Source organism: Pangasianodon hypophthalmus, chromosome 15 (genome assembly GCF_027358585.1).
Source record: "Pangasianodon hypophthalmus isolate fPanHyp1 chromosome 15, fPanHyp1.pri, whole genome shotgun sequence".
Taxonomy (NCBI): domain Eukaryota; kingdom Metazoa; phylum Chordata; class Actinopteri; order Siluriformes; family Pangasiidae; genus Pangasianodon; species Pangasianodon hypophthalmus.
Window position 1 is genome coordinate 3,347,267 of NC_069724.1, and position 21,469 is coordinate 3,368,735.

The 21,469-nt window shown below is 38.5% G+C and overlaps 3 protein-coding genes across 11 annotated transcripts in view; 1 reads left to right on the forward strand and 2 right to left on the reverse strand.

Moving 5' to 3' along the window:
- The window catches only part of plrdgb (PITP-less RdgB-like protein), a 74,400-nt gene extending 69,570 nt beyond the window's left edge, over positions 1-4,830 (forward strand). Inside the window, exons 17-21 of one of the 6 annotated variants that reach the window (XR_003404181.3) lie at positions 189-372; positions 716-844; positions 984-1,386; positions 3,042-3,150; positions 3,499-4,824. Coding sequence is in view for 1 of the 6 variants with exons in the window: in XM_026938595.3 (XP_026794396.3) it covers positions 189-372; positions 716-844; positions 984-1,322 (652 nt within the window). In the remaining 5 variants the exon portion in view is untranslated. Of the gene's footprint in view, positions 1-188; positions 373-715; positions 845-983 lie in introns of all 6 variants that reach the window. The other 5 variants (XR_004579597.2, XR_003404179.3, XR_003404180.3 and 2 more) reach the window with 5 other exon arrangements.
- Positions 4,831-5,508: 678 nt separating this feature from the next.
- On the reverse strand, positions 5,509-13,999 carry LOC113541661 (uncharacterized). Of its 4 annotated transcripts, none has more exons than XM_034311442.2 (7): positions 13,873-13,927; positions 13,038-13,113; positions 11,074-11,399; positions 10,095-10,393; positions 9,848-9,943; positions 7,246-7,287; positions 6,303-6,440 (listed from the first exon to the last, which is right to left on the reverse strand). In XM_034311442.2, exons 2-6 carry the CDS (start codon positions 13,042-13,044, stop codon positions 7,254-7,256), a joined length of 762 nt encoding a protein of 253 aa, XP_034167333.2. In that variant the 5' UTR covers positions 13,045-13,113; positions 13,873-13,927; the 3' UTR covers positions 6,303-6,440; positions 7,246-7,253. The 4 variants fall into 4 exon arrangements, with proteins under 4 accessions (XP_053096172.1, XP_026794574.2, XP_034167333.2 ...); XM_034311441.2 differs by having other exon boundaries at positions 7,246-7,290; XM_053240197.1 differs by lacking the exon at positions 7,246-7,287 and having other exon boundaries at positions 5,509-6,440; positions 13,873-13,923.
- A 1,524-nt stretch (positions 14,000-15,523) lies between these two features.
- On the reverse strand, positions 15,524-20,797 carry tmigd1 (transmembrane and immunoglobulin domain containing 1). Its single transcript, XM_053239999.1, has 6 exons — positions 20,570-20,797; positions 20,161-20,253; positions 19,042-19,317; positions 17,945-18,229; positions 15,817-15,920; positions 15,524-15,674 (listed from the first exon to the last, which is right to left on the reverse strand). Exons 2-6 carry the CDS (start codon positions 20,231-20,233, stop codon positions 15,657-15,659), a joined length of 756 nt encoding a protein of 251 aa, XP_053095974.1. The 5' UTR covers positions 20,234-20,253; positions 20,570-20,797; the 3' UTR covers positions 15,524-15,656.
- Between the last annotated feature and the right edge of the window lie 672 nt (positions 20,798-21,469).

Sequence of the window (21,469 nt, forward strand, 5' to 3'; positions counted from 1 at the left end):
ACATCAGAACAGAGAAAAATGTGATCTCAGTGACTTTGACTGTGGTATGGTTGTTGGTGCCTGTGTGAATATTTCAGAAACTGCTGATCTCCTGGGATTTTTCACGCACAACAGTCTCTACAGTTTAAACACAGAATGGTGCAAAAAAACAAAAAAAAGGCCAGATGTTGTTGGTGTTGTGTTTGCAGGCACTGGCAGGACCTCGGCTACCTGATCATCTACATCACCGGTCGGCCCGACATGCAGAAGCAGAGGGTGGTGTCGTGGCTCTCGCAGCACAACTTCCCCCAGGGCATGGTGTTCTTCTCGGAGGGGCTCGTCCACGATCCCCTGCGCCAGAAAACCATCTTCCTCAGGAGCCTCATCAAGGAGGTAGCACACAAGAAATTAAAATCGATTTAATTAAACGAAGTTTTAGGAGAATTTTTTTAATTTAACGGCCCATATCATCGTCACACAGAACAGATGTAACCACCTTCTGTTTAACTGATTATCTACTCATTTACTCTTGTTTTGGAAAGTGCTAGCTCACCCATTCACTCATACTTCCATGTATCAAATCAAAGTGAAGCTTTAAATCGTTTGTGCTAAATGAACATCAAGTTGTTTCAGTCGGTGCATTGAAAAGGAACCAGTTGTGTGAAAATGTCATGAAAATATCGGAATCCCACAGGATATCCTTTTAAACTGCACTCATTTTATTTGCATGTTGTAGTGTCACATTAAGATCAGTGCAGCGTACGGCTCTATGAAGGACATGTCTGTGTACAGCGCACTGGGCCTGGAGGCCTCCCAGATCTACATTGTGGGAAGACCATCCAAGAAACACCAGCACCAGTGCCAGGTAAAACTAATAAATACTAATATATTACTATTTATTATATATATTACTAATATACTAATAAAATCAGCCTCTGTTGAATCTGAAGCTCTTGTTTGCCCAGTCCTCTGTTTAAAGTTCTTTTTCTCTTTCTTATCCTCAGTTCCTGAGTGAGGGATACGCTGCTCACCTCTCCGCTCTGGAGTTCGAGCACGGCTCACGGCCCAAGAAGAACCGCATGATCCTGCGCCAGGGCTCATTCGGTCTCTCCTCCAAGCCTGACTTCCTGTCTCCATCGCCTGATTTCTTGACATGTAAGCGCACACCACTGCTGCGCCGAGCCATGTCCATGCAGCAGGCGTCTCCACCCTCTTCCTCGTCCTCCACCCCGAAACCAGAGCGCGCTCAGAGCCAGCCCGAGAGCCACAGGGACGGCCCCGAGATCCGCATTGAACTTGATGATCAAGACCCGGAAACAGGAGGCTTTACAGCTGTGCTGTGAGAAAATATGATCACTTGGTGGATTGGGAAAAATCCACAAAGTGACATGGGACATTGTGCTTGTGGTAAGATGAATTATTCTTTTTTTTTTTTTAATTGAGGTGGTATGAAATGTTGCGGCCTTTTACCCAACACTTGACATTCTGAATTTCGTTCACAGTGAAACACCAAATGTCATTAGCTTCTCTGCCTACCAGCCTGTTTCACAGAGACAGCCATGGAAGCCCCTGTCATTCTTTAAATCTTTTTTTTTCGGGGATGTTTTGAAGCAGTCTGCAGACAAACAGTAATGTGGTGCTCAGTGCAGGGCAGCAGGCTACCATTTATTACTGCTGACAAGCTGAGAGGCTCATTTACTTAGCGAGCCCCTGTTTGGTTTGTGCTGACGCACTCGAGCTGCTCTGCGTCACTCGGTCGCTCCACTAGCGTACGGATCCTGAATAAGCCAATCAGCACGACAAAGCCAGAAGTCCTTAAGAAAGCGCCTCTCACTTCTTTGTGAGCTCTGTTCCGACTGAGGGGAATGATTGGCGGATTTGTCTCTGTTGAATCTGCCCAGAGTCACTTGGGTTCTCGAGGCATTGTTGACCACACGGTGGGATAATGGTGCCTTCATATTGGGTGGTTTGGGTTGTTATTTTCTCTTATTTTCTCACAGCAGCTATTACGGCACTCTCTGCTTATTTTCCGGGTTACATCACAGGGAAAGTAAAAATATATAGATATATATGTTTTGAGAATGCTGGCTGGATAACAAGAACAGTAAGCTCATCTGTGCTTTCGAAAAGACTAATATACCTTCATATCAGTGAAAAATAATAGCAGTTTTATTAAACTTTTAAAATACTTTATACTAGTAGGTGGTACTCTGGTAGGTAGAGAAGTACACAAACATAAAAAGGGGAATAATCTACATCTAAAAATCTTAAAAATGACTATGTATATCTATAGCAACCATATACATCCTGTATGATCCCTATAGACTTGCACTGATTTGTTTCCCCAACGTTTTTTAAGATATATGATAGTGTGAGTCACATGAAAACCTTTTATCTTTTTTTTGTTTATTGGAAATAATTGTGACTAAAGTTTACAGGGTTTTTTTCTTTTTTTTTTTTACATAATCTCCACTTTGTATGATGCAAAGCACATAATGGGTGTCCGGATTCCCTCAGAAAAAAATGTGATTCGATTCTAATTTATTATTTAGTTAAAATAATAAGATAATAATAATGATAATAAGTAAAAATATTAATAACTCACCCTCACAGAACTGGAGGTGTTTTTGGTGGAGAAAAGAGGACCAGTTTAGAGGCCAAGCGGAAAGTCAGAACTTTTTCGAATTCTGTGTGTTTGAGCTACAAAGTGAGGAAAAAAACATGGACGCCTCGAACTTTGTCTTTTGCTAGCAGTAAGCTAGCCAGGTAACTGTGATGAGTGATGTATGTTTATGTCCTCAGAACAGGGAACTGTATATTCAGTGTTACAGATTTTGATATATTTGTGTGTTGATTACTGATACAGTATAATTCATTTAAAGGGAAGAAGTGTTTATTTTGTTTACTGTTAATGCTGTGAGCAGACATGTTGATTTGAACTTGTGACGGTGAGGAGACCGTTCCGAGTTCCCGAGTAGGAATTTCGAAGTTGAGGGGTGTTTTCTTTGGGTTTAATAGTCAGAGGTCGAAAATGATGAACGACAATGTTTATTCGAACGCAGCATTAGATCCCTAATGAACAAGCCAGAGATGACAGCGGCAAGGAAAAAGCCAGTGAGAGGACACGAGGAAGAAACCTCGAGACACAACAGGGAAGCCGTCCACTTCTGGGTAAGACCGGATAGTGGGATTAGTGGGATAAATCATCACTCAGCCACAACTGTGTATATAGTATAAAGTCAAAGTGTGTGAGAATGATGTTCATTCTGAGCGTCAGGGTCTTTTATGATTACAGCAGAAGTTTTTAGGTATACAAGTGAAGTTAAGAAACTGAAGGAAGAGTGAGTCTTAGGCATAAAATGTTTTTGGTAAGTGCAGTCTTTAGCGTATCCACGTGAGACAGTATTCAGTTCTGAGTTCTGTAAGGAATAGTCTTTCACCTTGCATGTTGTAGGAACTTTCAGCTGATCAGAACTGATAGCAAAGCTAGTAATCATGCTCTGATTTTCTTCTCCACAGCATGTGCATGTTCTCATTTACCATCTCATGACCTTGTCCTGAAACGCAGAAAAACTACGTCAGAACAGAATCAAATTCCTGCCAGTTTGAGTAATATGACATGCTAAACAAAAGGAACGATTTTAACGATTCAGCTGAGGGAGATATCTCACCCGGTCCTCAACAGCACATTTCAGTAAAGGTGATGCATCTGATCATTGAAACGAGAGCAGCTTCGTGATCAACACATGGAGGCCAAGAGCCCTGAAGGTAATAACAAGGAATGGGATGTTTTATTTGCAAGCACACATTGTGAGCTGTGCCTGAAGCTCTCATTATGTATGTGGTGTTCATGTTTTCTGCTGGCTGCTGTTGTGGTCTTTTGTGAAGGTAACCATGTGCGCAAGCATCGGAACCAGCTCTATTTATAGCAGCACAGCAGTGACAGACCTGCATTTGTTCCGATTATTCGGTGGCCTTGCCGTCTGTTCTCAGTGCTATTTTAGCCGAGTTTTCGAAACCGTCCTTTGTTCAGATCGTAACATTCTGAACTGCCTGCATATCTGCCTCCCACTCAATTCTCTTACAAAAAAAAACGGCATTGCACAGTGTGTGTTTACGTATTAGATGTATATATCAGTATATGCTGCTATACACACAGCTGCAGCATGTAATACGTCTGAGAGTTACGTGTATCTGTTACGTGCAGTTGCTAGCAAGTTGTAGTAAACTGTAGTTTTACTAGCAATGAGAGAAAACTGTATATGTGTCCTGTAACATACTGTATATAACTGTATATAATTTAAACGAGTGTGTTGTTGGAATATGGTGTCTTTTGTAAAAGAAAAAAAAATGAAAGAAATTGAACATTAATGATGTAACAATATAATCTTTAATAAAGATTATGTGAATTAAAATGTCTGGTAATTTAATGCAAGTTCTTTTAGCAGAGGTTAGGTGGGTGAATCTTACAGGCCTTCTTAAAAAAATGAATCATAACTAACGTTATTGTTTATAATACAAATGTACAACTGTTACTTTTAGGAAATAGTGATATTAGTAGAGAGTTACAGTGCTTTGCATAAGTATTCACCCCCCTTTACACTGTTATACAGGTTGTAATATTACAATGGGCTTAATTGGGATTATGTATCATGAATATACACTAAATATCTCATTATATTGAAATGAGGCCTTTTAGAATCAGGCTGTATTTATATTAAACTCACGTGACACTTTAATTGTATACATGTAGACTCTATTCAACTAATTATGTGATTTCCGGTTGCACAAGAATTAATTTAGGGGTTTCACACCAACTGGGGTGAATACGTATGCGTATTTTCCTCCCACTTCAGTATTAGATTTACACAAAATAGCCCCTATCTTATTTTATGACATAATCTTAACTAAGTCAGATCCAGATTCAAATCCAGGTTGTAACACCGAAAAACCGTAAGGGGGTGAATACTTATGCACTGTATCGATTTATAGAGTCTAGGCTCTCAAAATGAATGTTGGGTTATATTAAAATCATTATTGAGTGTGTGTAGTTAAGAGTCAAGAGCTAGTCATTACTGCTACCATCAGTACATACATTCAGTAGTTTTATAACTAACACATCATCAGATGGTTACCAGTGAACTCGCAGACCTACAGCCATACAGTAAAGAAATGTAAAATCTTGCTCTTACTATCTGTATTTTATTTTCTCTATTCATTCATTTCATTTCTATTGACCTACTTTTATTGTCATCATGTAACATAAGAAGGATGTGAGCGAACTGAAGGGCGATACGTTAGAGAAAGGCACAAATCACTGCAATTGAGAGAGAGAAAAAAGCTTGCTAAATGACGCTATGTTGCTTGTTCATCGTTGCATGCAGCCATTACGGATAACACAAAGAAAATGATTTTATTTATTTATTTTTTCCACATTGCTCAGCCTTTTACGCAGTCATGTTGTGGTATTGTATGGTGTGGATAATGGTAAGTATCATACTATTAAAAAAAATGCTGCAGAGAACAAAATGGATACATCTTCTTTATTAAAGTATAAAAGGTAAACATTTCTGAAAGAGCGCTTAGTGTTATGAGAAAAAGCGCTTAAAACCATAGTTCACAGTCAACATAATTTTTGCTTTTTAACAAAAGTAATTTCGCAGCTGACGAATCCATTTTCAGACTTTGCATCATTTTCTCCCTTCTGTGGACCACGTTGTTAAATTACAGCATGCAGCTATTGTGTGCTAACAAAAAAAAAAAAGCTGAGTTAGAGCCTCCTAACACCTCAATACAAGGTGGAGTCTAAAATATAGTGTATAATATATAACTAGAAACTAGTTACGAGTTAGTAAACATGACGTTTGTCTCGCTACATTCATGATAGTGTTAGTTTTGAATATAAATGAAAGTAAGAATGGCAACATTGTTTTCTGATCACAGACACAGAGACCTTCAACTGTTGTCTTTGGTGCAATGACGAAATATTTTTTTTTTCTTGGTAACATTTCAAGGGCTTTCCCCACAGTATCAACAGCCGTGACCTTTAAATTGTAACAGCATGACAACAATTTGGCAGGTAACTAAAATTTCTGACCGATTACACTGGTGGTTATTGAGACATCAGTTACAGATATTCCATATGATACACACATTAAAAGAAAAGACAAAAGAACAAAAATGACAATGAGAAGTCATGACTAATGGTGACAAACACATAGATGTAGACAGACACAGTAAATTATAAAAAAAAAAAAAAAAGAGAAAGGTAGCTTCATCTTTATGTGGTTTTGCGGAGGTTTGAGAGAGCGCTGTCGGTCCAGCTGCCCACTCTGTGGCGGATTCGCCGGCTCTGCTGGTGGATGAAGGATCTGTTTAATTTCCCCGTCATGCTGCCCAGATTGGAGCTGGAGCCGTAGCTCTGAGCCATCACTGTTCTGTAATGCTCCATGGTCTCAGTCCTGCACAGACATGTTGAACATACATGTTTCAGGGTCTTGGAGTTGACTGTACTGTGTGAAAGGCAATATATGATGGAACAGGCTGTATTTAAGCACATGCAGCTTAGTGCCAAAAAGCAGTATTAGCATATAGAAATGTTTAAAAAAAAAAAAAAGTGCAGCAGACATTTTAACTGTAATTATTAGTTTGGGGCAAGTTTTCCATACATCAGATGAAGCTACACTATATGGCCAAAAGTATGTAGACACCTGACCATCACACTGACATGTGGTTCTTCCTCAAACTGTTGACACAAAGTTGGAAGAACACAATTGTATAGAATGTCTCTGTATGCTGTAGCATTAAAATTTCCCTTCACTGGAACTAAGAGGCTCAAACCTGTTCCAGCATGACAATGCGCCTGTGCACAAAGCGAGCTCCATGAAGACATGGTGTGTGAAGGTTGGAGTGGAAGAACTCGAGTGTCCTGCACAGAGCCCTGACCTCAACCCCACTGAACACCTTTGGGATGAACTGGAACACCGACTGCACCCCAGACATCAGTGTCTGACCTCACTAATGCTCTTGTAGCTGAATGAACACAAATCCCCACAGCCACACTCCAGAATCTAGTGCAAAGCCTTCCCAGAAGAGTGGAGCTTATTATAACAGCAAAGGAGAATAAATCTGGAATGGGATGTTCAACAAGCACATATGGGTGTGATGGTCAGGTGTGCACAGACTTTTGGCCAGATAGTGTATGTACAGCCTTCATGCATGTCAAAGACATTGTTTTTTTTAGATCAGGTGGTAAAAGTATTTTACCTTAAGCTTTACTCCGTTATAATAGAGTACTTGAATTTGCTGCTGCTAAAATGAAAGACAGGTTAGCCTACAGTTTCACAAACAAATTCAAGGCCTTTCACTGAAAATGCACCAACAGAAAACAATGAAACAAATTCGAGTGACTGATAACAGCCTGAGGGGGCAGAAGAACCAGATTTCAGCAAGTCAGTCTATTCTCTTGCACCACAAGTAAAAGGTCATTGCCTAGCTCCCACACACAGCCTCCTGTTTTCCTGTCAAGATTTCCTGAGATGCTTAAGGGTTACGTACTCAGATGTGTAAATCTGCAGTTTGAAAGGACACAAGTTTGAAAATGTCAGGTGGGCACAAGTGAACGCTAAAAGTGGGGAAAATACACGTGTTGTGGCTTTGACTCCAATGCCTTAGTCACATTTTACACGTTTTTTTCATATTAACTAAGTAACTATTTGGAAAGCTTGTGAATCCTGACAATGCTACAGCTATGCATGTTTGGGAGTCAAGAGAGAAAACTTGTCTGTGCTCTGAGTGGGAGCGATGGTGTTACTCTCTCCCCTGTCAATCACAGTGTCACTAGCCAATCATGAGCTTCTGTGAGCTCATGTGGAAGAGGGAAGATTGTGCTTTCCTCTGAGCGTGTTACACTGCCAATGACAATGGGGTAAAAATAATAAATAAATCTTGTGCTGTAATTGAATAAACAATTTTAAAATCTGTTAGAAAAGCTCTAAACGAGCAAATGCTTCTATCATAAGAGATTTTATTTCCTGTCAGTTTGGTCCTAGGAGATGATTTCATGCATAGCACAAAAAAAAAAAAAAAAAAAAAAAAAGCCACGGATTTATGTGAAGTCAGTGTGGAAATGTGGGGAACAGCAGACGCTCTGTGTAGCTGCCGCTCACGCAGCGATGACTGTAACTGTTTCGCATGACTTCCCTGAATGGAAACGCACTTGGAGTTTGAAAATCTTGGCGGGACAAGAGTTATGTGAGGAATTCAGGGGGGTGGGGTACACTGCACTCCCAGATAATAGCACAGCATTAGACACTGTGCAGACTGACACACACTACAGTGCTTTCCAAATCACACACACATTAATGCTGCACCATCAGTGTATTAAGAGGCCACTATATAATATGCAAACGTATCTATCAAAACATTGTTCAAATAAATTCCTCAGTGTATAGCAGCTTATCAGTTCAGTGTGTATGTACAGAGAGACCCTCTAACGCACCCCAGAGCAGCCACAAATCATTCCCTCATGCTAAAACTCTGGCAGGAAGAGTGTTTTGTGGGAGAAGTGAGAGCAGACAGCCGTTGGAGGAAAAAAATGACCCACCCAAATAGCAAACAGGAAATGGACGTGACACAAAAACAGGAAGCATGAATGTGTAGACTTAGTGATTTTTTAAAAAAAAAAACAAATCAACAGAAAGAGACTATCAGCTCTGTGTTAAGACTACTACATTTTCTTTAGTGGGAAAGCATATGTTCTGAACAACTGACTACTCGAAGAGTTTCCCAATGAGTTTCAGAATCCTTTTCTTGAAATTTAAATTTGGCAGAAGCCCTTCTCTGGAATAACTTGCACAGATTTATTGTTTACTACTAACATTACTGTGGGATCCATCACAGACCTAGACATTTCTCAGCCCACCCTAAATCAGCTTTACGTTTAGATTGGCTCAGGAATGCAAATGTAAGTCAGAAAGTCAGTGAATAAACAACCAATCAATAAAATCACTTTACATCATAAGACGTATGTGCCAATAATTATGCAAATGATCAGCACTAACAAGTAATGGATGTCTTTCTCATCCAGAATCCTTTATTAAGTCATGCCCAAATATCCAGACAGTTGCTTTAAATGACACTTATGTAACTTGGGTTCTAGATTTACAATATCATACTACAGTGAAGCATGGTGGTGGGAGCATCAGGTTACTTGTTACCTATGGCCTCTTGGTCGCTTCTCTGACTAATTCCTTCTTTACCAGGTCACTGACTTTTGGTGGACAGATTCCTCTAGGCAGAGTCGCCATTGTGCCGTATTCTTTCCACATTTTTAAATAATAAATTTGCCAATAATTATACAATTAATCAAAGTTTTTCTCATACAAAATCTTTCATTAATATAATAGCATGCACTGTTAAGCTCCATAATCGCTATATCTAATATGATATGAAATTGGAGGAAAAAAAAAATATTCCGGATAATTTTGCAAATTAAAATTTTCTGCTTTAACTTGGACTGAAAATATCATGAATGTGCTTGCAGTCTTTATCATATTGCTACGTAGGAAGGCAGCAATTTTGAGCTCCTAAGTTTAAAAGCCCATTTCCTTTGAAAAGCTGCATAAAGACAGATTCTCTTCTCCCTATATCAAATTTAAAGGCAGGTTTTAAAAAACCATTAAATGTACTTGCACGTCCTCTCAAGGTCCCTTTTAGGTGAAAATGCTGCTTAATGAGATTAATAAAATGGTCACAAAACTGTGCTAAAATGTTAGGCATGTGAATTTCAGGAACTCAAATGGCAGAGCTTCTGCATTATTGCTACTAAAAGTCACAGTGTATTAAATGAAGCACATGTTTTACTCACCGCTCATCTCTCCCAATGACTTCATCAAAGGCCCGAGAGAGTCGCTTTAGTTTCCTGAGGCCTTTTGACACACTGTCCAGATCTTGATCAAACTGCCTAAGGCAGGGAAAAAAAAAAAAAGAAACTAAGCAGAGACACTTGCAGGCAAAACTTTCAACTCTGCTCCCCAAGTTTGCGAAGATGAATTAATGACACGCAACTAATACAATTTAACTAAAGTGAAACCCTAACCTTGCATGCTACTCACCTGCGACGGTTCACCGTGTTGGGAGATGCGAAAGGGCTCCTCAACGCTGCCATGCGTACGAGCTGCCTCCTGGTTCCTCCCGTCTTCACGGCTCTCACAGCTGACTCGCTGGGCTCTGGAGTATCTGCAGCTCGAGGGGTACGCTTTGCGGCTGATCTTGGTGTGCGCCTGGGGGTCATGGCTTGTCGTTTAGGGGTGTGTGCAGATGCAGGAGCACACTCGTTCTCTTCTCCTTCCATGATTTTGCCAGGCGTCCTCACCAGGCACTCGTCGCGTGACACTGTGCTCTTTTGGAACTTCTGAGGTGAAGAAATAAAGAACTTCAGCAGATTCATATGGAATAATAGAAGTCAACGAGAAATTATTTGAGTGATGGATCATTCTCGGCACTGCCGCGACAACGATGTGGTATCTTAGTGGGTGTTGTAGTGGAGCAGGTGGAATGCGGGGTTGAGAAAAACGGACAACCAAAAAATATCACACTGAGTAACACCTCACAGTGAAGCATGATGGTGGCGGCATCACGTTGAGAGTTACTCTGGGTCCCGCAGTTGCTTTTCTGACTAATGTCCTCTTTACCCATTCAATGACTGTATAGGCAGCTTCCTATAAGCAGAGTCACAGCCATATTCTTTCTCATTTTTAATAATGGATTTAATAGTGCTCCACAGGATGCTCATAGTTTGGGATATTTTTTTCTGCTTTCCAAATAATATCTGATCGTCATTTCCACTAAAGTGCAAGGTAGAAACAATTACTGACTGTATGACCTATAATGACACAAAGTGGCCTATAGTGAAGCATGGTGGTGGTAGTATCGCGTTGCACGTCAACTTTGGCCTACACAGAGTCGCGGCTTGATAAAATGGCTACTGGTTGTACACTTCATAGCGTGATACGATATTTTTGGTCATATTAGCCACCCCTACTGGAACGGAACTCAGAGTGAGCTAGGACAGATATGTGAAAAGGAGCTGACCTGATAAGCATTGCCAATGGTGTTCTTGGCGGTGCGCTTGATCTGGGTGACGGTGCTCGTCTTCTTGCTTTTCTGAAGCACCTCGCCGTTTGGATTCTCAGGGATGTTGTTGGTGGGCTGCACAGTTTTTAGAGGAAGTCTCTTCCTCAGAGACATGCGCAGTGAGTTCAGTGAGCTGGAGGAGCGTAGCTTTCGAAAGTGCTGTGCCGCCTCAGGGGAGCTCTCGGGTTCTGACTCGGAGAGAACGCTGTGCGAACGCCACATCCCAGACACCGTGGAGCTAAGTTCATTCACACTGTTCACGATAGCGGACGACATGATGGGAGCTGGTGGTGCAAGAAGTGTTGGAAAATCAAAACTGTTACAAATGTGATAATTTTATATAACTTTCAAGATCACCAGGTTGACATTGTCTTGTGCCAACCTGTCAAACTCTGTACACGTTAAACTACGATAAACAGCACCCAAGAAATTTACATGCCACTTAGAAACTTAGTTACAGGAAATTAAAGTCCACCATTATCAAAGTTATTATTCATATGATTGAGTTCTTATACTTCTTAATCTATTTGACTGTCACTTGAATTGGTTTAATGCAGACCTCAAGTAGACCTATAAATAAGGTCTACTTGGATTTAATGTGTTCTGTCTTTGAGTTTTAAAAAAAACTCTAAGGCTCTAATAAATAGCCAAAATACACACTGTGGCCAAAAGTTTGTGGACACCTGACCCTCACACACACACGTGGTTCTTCCCCAAACTGTTGCTACAAAGTTGGAAGCACACAACTGTATAGAATTCTGTAGCAAACCTTTGGCCATATAGTGTATAACTGTACAGATCTGAATAATGAGTGTGACATTTAAATGGTTGGATTATAATCATAAGATAAATCTGCATTGGTGGAGTCTGAGAAATTTCGTTTACAGTTTAAGAAGGGCCTGTCTCAAAAAGGTTTGAGAACCCCGAATGTAGGGGATTTGGCAAAAGTGACGATGAATTGTTTGATAGTAAACCCAGAAATTTGGTGGTGTTAAGACTGCAGACACTTAAATTATGAATCATTTGCAATTTTTATTTTATATAGAGTTTTGTTCAGTAACCTTGGCGAGTTTGTTTATACAAAAAAAAAAATCACAATATCTAAAAACAAAAATATGAAATGATTTAATTCAATGTGAATGTATTTTAAACTGTGTAATGTGCGTCATACAGTAACTAGTTTATATATTTTTGGTGTGTAACAGAAATCAGCATAAAATGAACATGAAAATATTCCTTCCTTTTTTTTGGTAGATATACCATACTGCCATTCTGTTCTTCTTTTGCTTTCTTTCTTTATATACCTTGCTGCCACTTTGTTCCTACTTTCTTTATTCCTTCCTTCCTTGATATACCATGCTGCCATTTTGTCCTTCATTCCTTTCTTTCTCCATATACCATACTTTTGTTCTTCTTTTGCTTTCTTTTATATATATATATATATATATATATATATATATATATATATATATATATATATATATATATATATATATATATATATATCTCACTGCCACTTTGTTACTTTCTTTGTTCCTTCCTTCCATTCTTTCTTTCTAGCCTCTCTAGTGATGAGTATAGAAGTTTAAACAGAATATTTGTATTAATTAAGAAAGAAATGACTGGTTATAATGTTGTGCATTAGTTCTCTTACCTAAATTATTTACTAGCTGACTTAAAATGAACTAACTATTAATAATAGTTAATTACTTTACTAATTACTAATATCATATTAATTGGTGTTTGTTTAAAAGCTGATGACTAAATTAGGTAAACAGAGATGAGAATAAATTCAGTTATTAAATGTTACTAAGTTACATCCATTAAATCCACCAGGACAATTAGTTCATATGGGGTATTATGGGTTTATTTTATCTCATGGATAGAATTAAGGTTTAATCAGGTGATTATTGTATTCATACCGTCCATTCGGGGTCCTGTAGAGTTTTTATTCCTGGATGTTCCACCAGAAGAACAGGTACACGGTTTGGATTAAACCTTTAAATTCAAGTGATCAGTCAAGCAGGCTGATAACTACAAGAGCTCAATAATAAATATAATAACTTTGATAATGAAGGGCTGTGATTTCCACATTGTAATCTGAGTATCTGGGGGAATCCAGAGCTCACTTTGAGAAGCACTGATTTAGAAGAGATAGTTAGGGGGAAAAAAAAAACAAAAAGCAGTTGTGTTATAAACTTTGTGTAACATCTCAGTGCAGCTAAAGACTCACATCATTCATCTGAGCTCTCATGTGTGCTGGCGTTTCTGCGCATGCGCACTAATGCACGCCCAGAAACTCAGGTTTCTTCATATATTTCAGTGCAGAAAACATTTTCTTATCATGTCAGAGATAAATATCAGAACATACTGCACAGAGTTTAGCATTTTCTCATAAAGTCAGAGTAATAAATGATGTAAAATGTTTGTTGTATTGTTTTGAAGCCTGTAAACGCGCACTAAGGCAGGAAGGTTTGATAAAACAGGATAAACACACACACACACACACACACACACACACGATGCTATTCCTTATCTTTAGACATGTTCTCAGTGTAGTGTGTGTTTAGAGCTCTGAGCTCCACCACACGCCGAAACAATACACTGAGCAAAGCTAGCTAACGTTAGCCCGGTTAGCTATCTGGCTAACTGCTCCTGTACTAAACCACTTATTTATCATCAAATGTTCCAACTTTTTTCCAGTGCACATTACTGAAGAGAAACCCCGAACACATGAACTCAAACTCCGGTTCTTACCCTTCTCTCACTTTTCACTCCACCGCGCTGTAGTAAAGCTCCACTGCTCTTTCTGAGTTTGAATTTGGCGGATCTTCTTCCCCAGACTGCGAAGCCCCGCCCTCAAACCCCGCCCCGTATTTTAATAAGGCGAGGCCACGCCCCTCCAATCTTTGCCTCGTTTTGATTGGTTGAATTCAAGAGCTGTGTTGAGTTCTTTCTTTCTTTCTTTCTTTGTTTATGTGGCAACATTTACTATAACAAACTGACAACTACTTTATTTTGTTATAATGAACTTTCTTTCTTTCTTTCTTTCTTTCGGTTTTTGTTATATATATATTTTTTTGCAAAACTTGCTATAATAAACTGATTTCTTTCTTTCTTTCTAGTTATACCATACTGCCATTTTGTTCTTCTTTCCCCTGCTTCCATCCTTCCTTCTGTCCTTCCTTCTGTTCTTTCTTTCGTTCTTTCTTTCTTTCTTTCTTGATATACCATGCTGCTATTTTATCCTTCCTTCTGTTTTCTCTTTCGTTCTTTCTTTCTTTCTTTCTTTCTTTCTAGATATACCATACTGCCATTTTGTTCTTCTTTCCCTTGCTTCCATCCTTCCTTCTGTCCTTCCTTCCTTCCTTTCTTTCGTTCTTTCTTTCTTTCTTTCTTGATATACCATGCTGCTATTTTATCCTTCCTTCTGTTTTCTCTTTCGTTCTTTCTTTCTTTCTTTCTAGATATACCATACTGCCATTTTGTTCTTCTTTCCCTTGCTTCCTTCCTTTATTCCTTAATTCCTTCCTTCCTTTAGTCCTTTCTTTCTTCCTTCCTTCCTTTCTTTCTAGCCTCTGTAGTGAAGAGTATAGAAGTTTAAACAGAATATTTGTATTAATTAAAAAAGAAACGACTGGTTACGTTGTACGTTAGTTCTCTTACCTAAATTATTCACTAGCTGACTTAAAATTAATTAACTATTAATAATATTAACAAAGTAATTAACTATCATATTAATTGGTGTTTGTTTAAAAGTTAAAATGTCTAAATGGGTTATTACACTGATGACTAAATTAGGTAAACAGAGATGAGAATAAATTCAGTTATTAAATGTTACTAAGTTACATCCATTAAATCCACCAGGACAATTAGTTCATATGGCGTATTATGGGTTTATTTTATCTCATGGATAGAATTAAGGTTTAATCAGGTGTTTATTGTTTAGTTAACATTTATATTTTAAAATGTTACCATGACTGTACAAAAAATATATAATAAAACTACTAAAATAGCCAACTGCAGTGAGTCATGCTCCAGTAGGCTGAGGAACACTTTCACACAACACATAAGCCTCTTAACCAGTCACTAAATAACTGATGGAGAAATATTTGCTCATCTAAAAATAAGTGCACAAACCTGGCCACACTGTGTTTTACGTTTGAACTGATGAACGTACACATCTGTTTTCTGTGCATGTTTACGACATCAAGGAACTTCACTGACCTTGTCCTTGAAAATTTATAATAGTTAGCAATATATTTTAATGTGTTTATATTGCCATGCCATTAACAAAGAAAGTCAATGCTCTAGAGTCTCTTTTTTACTCATGGGTCAATGTGTAACACCTTTTCAATCCAATCTTGTGCAATATCGTTAGCATTTAAAAGCACAACATCACACTGGCAGGATTTTAAATCTTTAATTAAGCAGAACACGTTATATAAGAAGTGTTTGGTTCATACATGTCCTCTTTGTGATTGTCAGTACAGTGCATTTGGCTGTAATGGGCTGCACATGATGGCCCACTTGATGGAGCGTCAGTCTTTTTTAAAGCACTGAAAGAAAAAAAATCACATGAATAACTGCGAATAACAAAGAAAAGAAGTGTTAAAAAGCTTCCTAAGTGCTGAATGAATCCTCTCCTACTTCAACTTCACACAGAGCCCATGACATTCACTTTACTTAAAATGATCATACCTTCATAATCTTCTCCCATCGGGAAATGGTAGCCAGCAGGATTGTTAAGAGGACGACCACCACACCAGCTACTGTAGGCCAAAGAGGGAACTTCATCTTTCTGTCTGTGTTTTAGGAACAAAATGTTGACATTATATTGTGGCTAGTTATTGTATTTTGTTCAAGAAGAAGATAAAACCTTAGCATACTTAAATAATAAGGCTTATCTGTCCGTGTAACTTTTTTTTCCACATTTCTGGAAAATGAAGGTCAGTGAAGGCTTTGATTAGGTTTAGACATTTTTTTAAAGGTGCAGTTTGTAATGCTTTAGAGTTTCTAGACCTGTAATACAAAGATACCTTAGAAAACATTACAAACAGTGTACTTCGCTAATCAGTAGATTTTGCTATGCATTTAAGTTTTTTTTCTGGCCCAGAAATGAGCTCCGCCCCCAGCCAGGACAGAGCTGCTCCCTTTAAATGAAAGAAAATTAGCAGAAAATCATGCAGACATAATTTAAATAAAGGGATGAGCTGTTAAATTACCACCTTCTCCTTCAGGAATCAGTGTGTACTGATTTGCAAAATCCGTGTTAATTTGCAAGGTTCAGTCTAACGTCATAGAGAAAAAAAACCTAGAGTGTGTCAGCCATAACAACACCATGTGCTTTATAATCACAAAGCCACCCACATGCTGATTATATTAGCCCGGTAACAAGCTATACATTTCAATTCAATGTCATACGAAGCAGACAGCTATTCAAAAATGTCTACTGCGTATTGATAAAATAAGAAACATATGACAAAAATACTCTTTTTTGCCCAGTAAAATCCAAATTAACCTGTAGGTGTGGCTGCTTTTTGAAATGTAAGTAACTGAGCACACTTTACAATGACTTTTTAGTATTTAGTGTTAATATTTACAATATCATTTACAAACGGCAAACCTTAGGCTTCCGTAATATAGCAGAACAACAACAACAACAACAACAACAACTGCAGCTATCTTACAGATTTGCTTAGTATCAAATTCAGGAAGATTTTTCAGATTTTATTTTTTGGAATGTGCCACACAAGTCCTTGTCCTGTGAAACATCAAGTCACAGCTTGAATACTGCAAGTCTGCCTACAGGCTCGCACTAATACACCACTGTGCATAACTCAAAATGTGCCAGTGTGGCTCGAAGGATGGGTGAAATGATAAAAATATCATAACACGATTTTTGGAGGCATTTCTACGATACACAATATGTATCATGATATATGAATTTTCCTGAAAACTTACAGAAAAACAGAGCGTTGCATTTTTTTAAAAACCTGGTTGATGATACTTTAGTTACTGCATACGAAAAATGGCGTACTCCCTCTTCCCTGTCAATCACAGCGACACTAGCCAATCGTGTTGAGGTCTGTATGTGGAAGAGGGCAGATAGCGATTTCCTCTGAGCGTTTAACATTGCCCTGTGATGCAGCATGAGCAACAGTTAAAAAGGATGCATTTAGCTGGCTTCACATGCCTTGGAGGAAGCACATGCTAGCCTTCACACTCCCTGGGTAGCTGTGGTATGATGGGCAGAGCTGACGGAGTGGCAGGTGACCAAATTGTGGAGGAAATGGGTAAAAACAAATAGTGGAGGACAATAACTTCTATAAAACATTAGATACTGTGACAGGGTATACATCCTTGGATATACCAGCCTGACCGTGACCAAAATTTTAAGCGATTAACATGAAATCGATTTTGTTACACTGACAGCGAAGTCTTCAAGAAAGCTACAACAACTAACCTCGCTACTCGCCTTGATATTAATAATTCAGAAATGTACAATGAACTGTATTGTTTCAACCATCCAGTCAAGAACAGATGTTGTAGTGAAGGATTGTTTAGCTCTGTCATATTTTTGTAGAATAATTTGTAGTATAGGTAGCACGTAACATGAAGAAATTCTTATAAATTACGTTCACAAAACTGTATTGAATATACAGACATGACACTTTGGTGAGAGAAAGTCAGTATGCTTCAGGTAATACACTAATACAGTAATACAGTAATAGAGTATATATATATATATATATATATATATATATATATATATATATATAGTTTTATTCTTTGAGTTTTGTAATGATGATTTGAAAAGGACACAAACCTACAACAGTGATACTGAAGCTCTTTTTGGTGACTCCACTGACGGTTGAGCTGGCCTCACAGCTGTACACACCCTGGTGCACATCTCGCTTAACGTTTGAAATGGAAAGCGTAGCTGTGACGCCATTGTTGCTGGTCCTGTAGCTGCTAGAAGAAAGGTCCAGAAGCTTATCATCCATCTTCCAGACTACACTTACTGGAGGATAAGCACGAACTTCACAGGACAGGACGGTATCACTTTTCTCCTCAACCAACATTTCCACATCGTCACCTAGGGTTGGAGGATCTGCAAGAGATATTAAAGTTAAAAATGTAAAGTACTAAACATATATAGTGCTGAATAGTTTTTCCCTGTTATACCACAGTGTTGTTGAATTCTTGAATCTGATTGGTCAGAAGGTATTAATTTACAGCACGGCTTTGACAGTAATTCCGGCTATCATTCAAATCACAGCTGTATAATTAATGTCCTTGTTCTAGTACATTATCTTTCTCTAGTAACAGTTCATTCACAGGGACTTGTAAGGCGGACTATCTACATAATCATAGTCTCATAAGAAAATGATAAACAACGTGCTGTAATTTAAAAAAGAAAATGTATAATCATTGATATAAACATTGATATGAAATTTTCTGCCCCGGGAAAGTCTTCAGAACAGAGAACTTTGCACTTTCTGCTTTCTCAGTGACATGACAAGCTGCGTTTTATTTTTGTCTAACTTTAAGAGAGAGAATAAAAGAGAGGTTGGTGACAGAATGACATCAATGTTTATAGCTGCTATAACATATAAAAGTGATAACATGGACGTTCTGTAAGATTAAATGTAACCATAAACGGTTAAAAGGCAATGTGTTGTTCATTAAGAAATGAACATTTGTAATAATTGATAAATCGCTGCCGTATAAGTGGAATGAAACACTTCAGGATGTGGTGTTATAGGATCACACCACATCAGCATGGATTATTTTGCTATAGCACGCCCTGTCATGTTTCATTCCTTGCATAACAAGTTACTTAAAAAATGCTGTTGCTTGTTTCACACACAGACAAAGAGCCATGAATGCAGTGAAACTCTCAGGTCTCACTTTTGTACTCACATTGAACCTCTAGTTGGATGGAAGTTTTCACAGTAGCATCAGACCTCAGCTGGCAGGTGAAGATGACTCCATTATCTTCTCTGGTTACTGGCTCAACACACACGTGGCTCGTGTTTAAGCGGTTTCCATCTTTGAGGCTCACTTCTCGGCCATTGCGGAACCACCGCAGTTCTTCTGCCACAGCAGAGTTGTCGACTGTGCAGGTCAGAGACACTGTCTGCTCTGTTGTGGTCTGAACGAACCCTCCATTTTTTGGTGGATTAGACTGAATTGTGACTGATGAGTTTTAATAAAACACAGATTAGATAAGGGTTAGAAAGCATTGAGTGAGACAGCATCACGATACATTACATTATTCAATACATTACAGCCCTGGATCAGGGACGTTTCTTGCTGTTAGTGGTCTTTTAGGGCCTCCAGCCCACCAGGAGGTGCCATGATTTTTAAATTACAAATGCAAAAAAGCACACTTTACTATCATTTGTATTATTTGTGAATAGGTTTAATACAGTTTAATAATATGAAATATCAGGCAGTTTCAGGTGGTGTGAAAAGAATAGCCACTAATAGAAACTTCAATTAATGTAACTAAATTAGGCAAAAGATCACAAAGAAGCAGCGATCATAAACGCAATCATAAACTCGAAAAAGAAAAAAGAAGAAGAGGAGAAATACACACAAACCTAATTCTAATTAATTGGATTTAGTCAATTTATTCGGTTTCTTGCTTCCACTTGTTGATGTGATTGAAATGGGAAAAAAGTTAGTGGCAGCGATCATAGTAGCAAGTATCTAGAGTAAGAAGTATTAGGCTAACACGTTAAGTTGCTAGCTTGTTACTACTCCGCTGATATCTATACGTTATGCTGAAACGTTAATCACTCAGATGATTATAAACCAGTGAAACAATGATTTTCCTGAGTTCAGACCTTGCTGAGTAGAATAATGGTCCAATGGTCATTCTTCAGGCGTTAGAAGGAAATATTTTGGGCAGTGGGAGCAGTGTGAGAATAATTTGCCAGATATTATTTTATCTGCTTACAGCGAGTTAAGGTTAATTTAAAGCTGAGCTTCAGAAGTTCTGTATATTATTTTATTTATTTCATTAAAAGGTTTTACCATTAGCACTGTAGACACCGCAGGCACAGACGAGCACAAGAAGGATGAACTGGATCCTAAAGGAATGTCTCATCTTTACAGGTTTCTTGTGTCCTAGATAATAAAGATAACAGTGAGACAAAACTGACACCGCTTTCTCATGTTTTAATCATGAAGGTGTCTACTTTAAAGAAGGTCTGAGTTTAACAAGAAAAACAAACTGTTCGATGATTCTCTCAAGCAGCGCCTGCTGTAAATAAACCAATAAAGTTCACATCTTTTATCATTTTTAATGCAGCCCTTAGGAACTGAGATGAATTATGAATCTCAGCACCATAGTAAAACTTGAAATTGGTAAAATGATGAAAATAGGATTGAAAATTCAGCAAGTAACTAGAAAAGCTACAAACCTTTTCTGCGCACTACTTACCAAGACAACGTCCAAGGCAATGATTGTCTCAAAAAATGCTGTCTGGGAATCCAAAGGTTGCACTGCAGAGGTTTTAAAAGGCTCCAGTGATCTCAGCAGAGGTTTATATTGAGCCAGGGAGCTTTTTTATAGCAGTTTTGCAGAATTACCACTCCTTACCTGACGGTCACAGACCTTTTATAATGCTGTGCAAACACAGTGAAAGTGACTGATCAGTGCCACTTTAAATTCTTCAAGTGGGACGAGGAGGTAGAGATCAGATATAGTGTAGCATTGAGACAGTGATGAATCACATTCTGAGACAGAGAACATGGTTAAATATTCTTGTTGTTAGGCAACTCAGTTGTATAGCTCATGAGAGAGGCAAGGCAAGCACCCACAGAACTAACTCCAGAGGCACACACTAGTGAGGAGTCGTTCATAAACGAGTCGGCTTCATTTCGAACCGGCTCTTTTAGGTGAACTTTGACAACTGATTTGCATATGAGTCAGGCTGGGCTGGCAAACTTTGGTTTAGAAAATATGACAGTGAGTCATTTGGTACTGAAAGAGCCAACTCCAGTTGGTGATCTGAGCCAAATGATTCTCATCACTAACACACACACACACACACACACACACACACACACACACACACACACACAGTATGCAAATTACTGGCACAAGGATCCACCTGGGGCCACAAAATAACATATAACACTTAAGTCGTAAATGGGGACATTTATGTCTCCAGACTCCAGAATCTCAGATAAATAAAACCATACAATATTATTAATCATATTCAAAATGATTTTGTAACATACACTGTCCATGTACAATATTATTGTAAGTAAATTGATGTCAGTCATTTGACATTTTACATCAATACAGCACATGTGGTGATCATCACACTCAATGAAT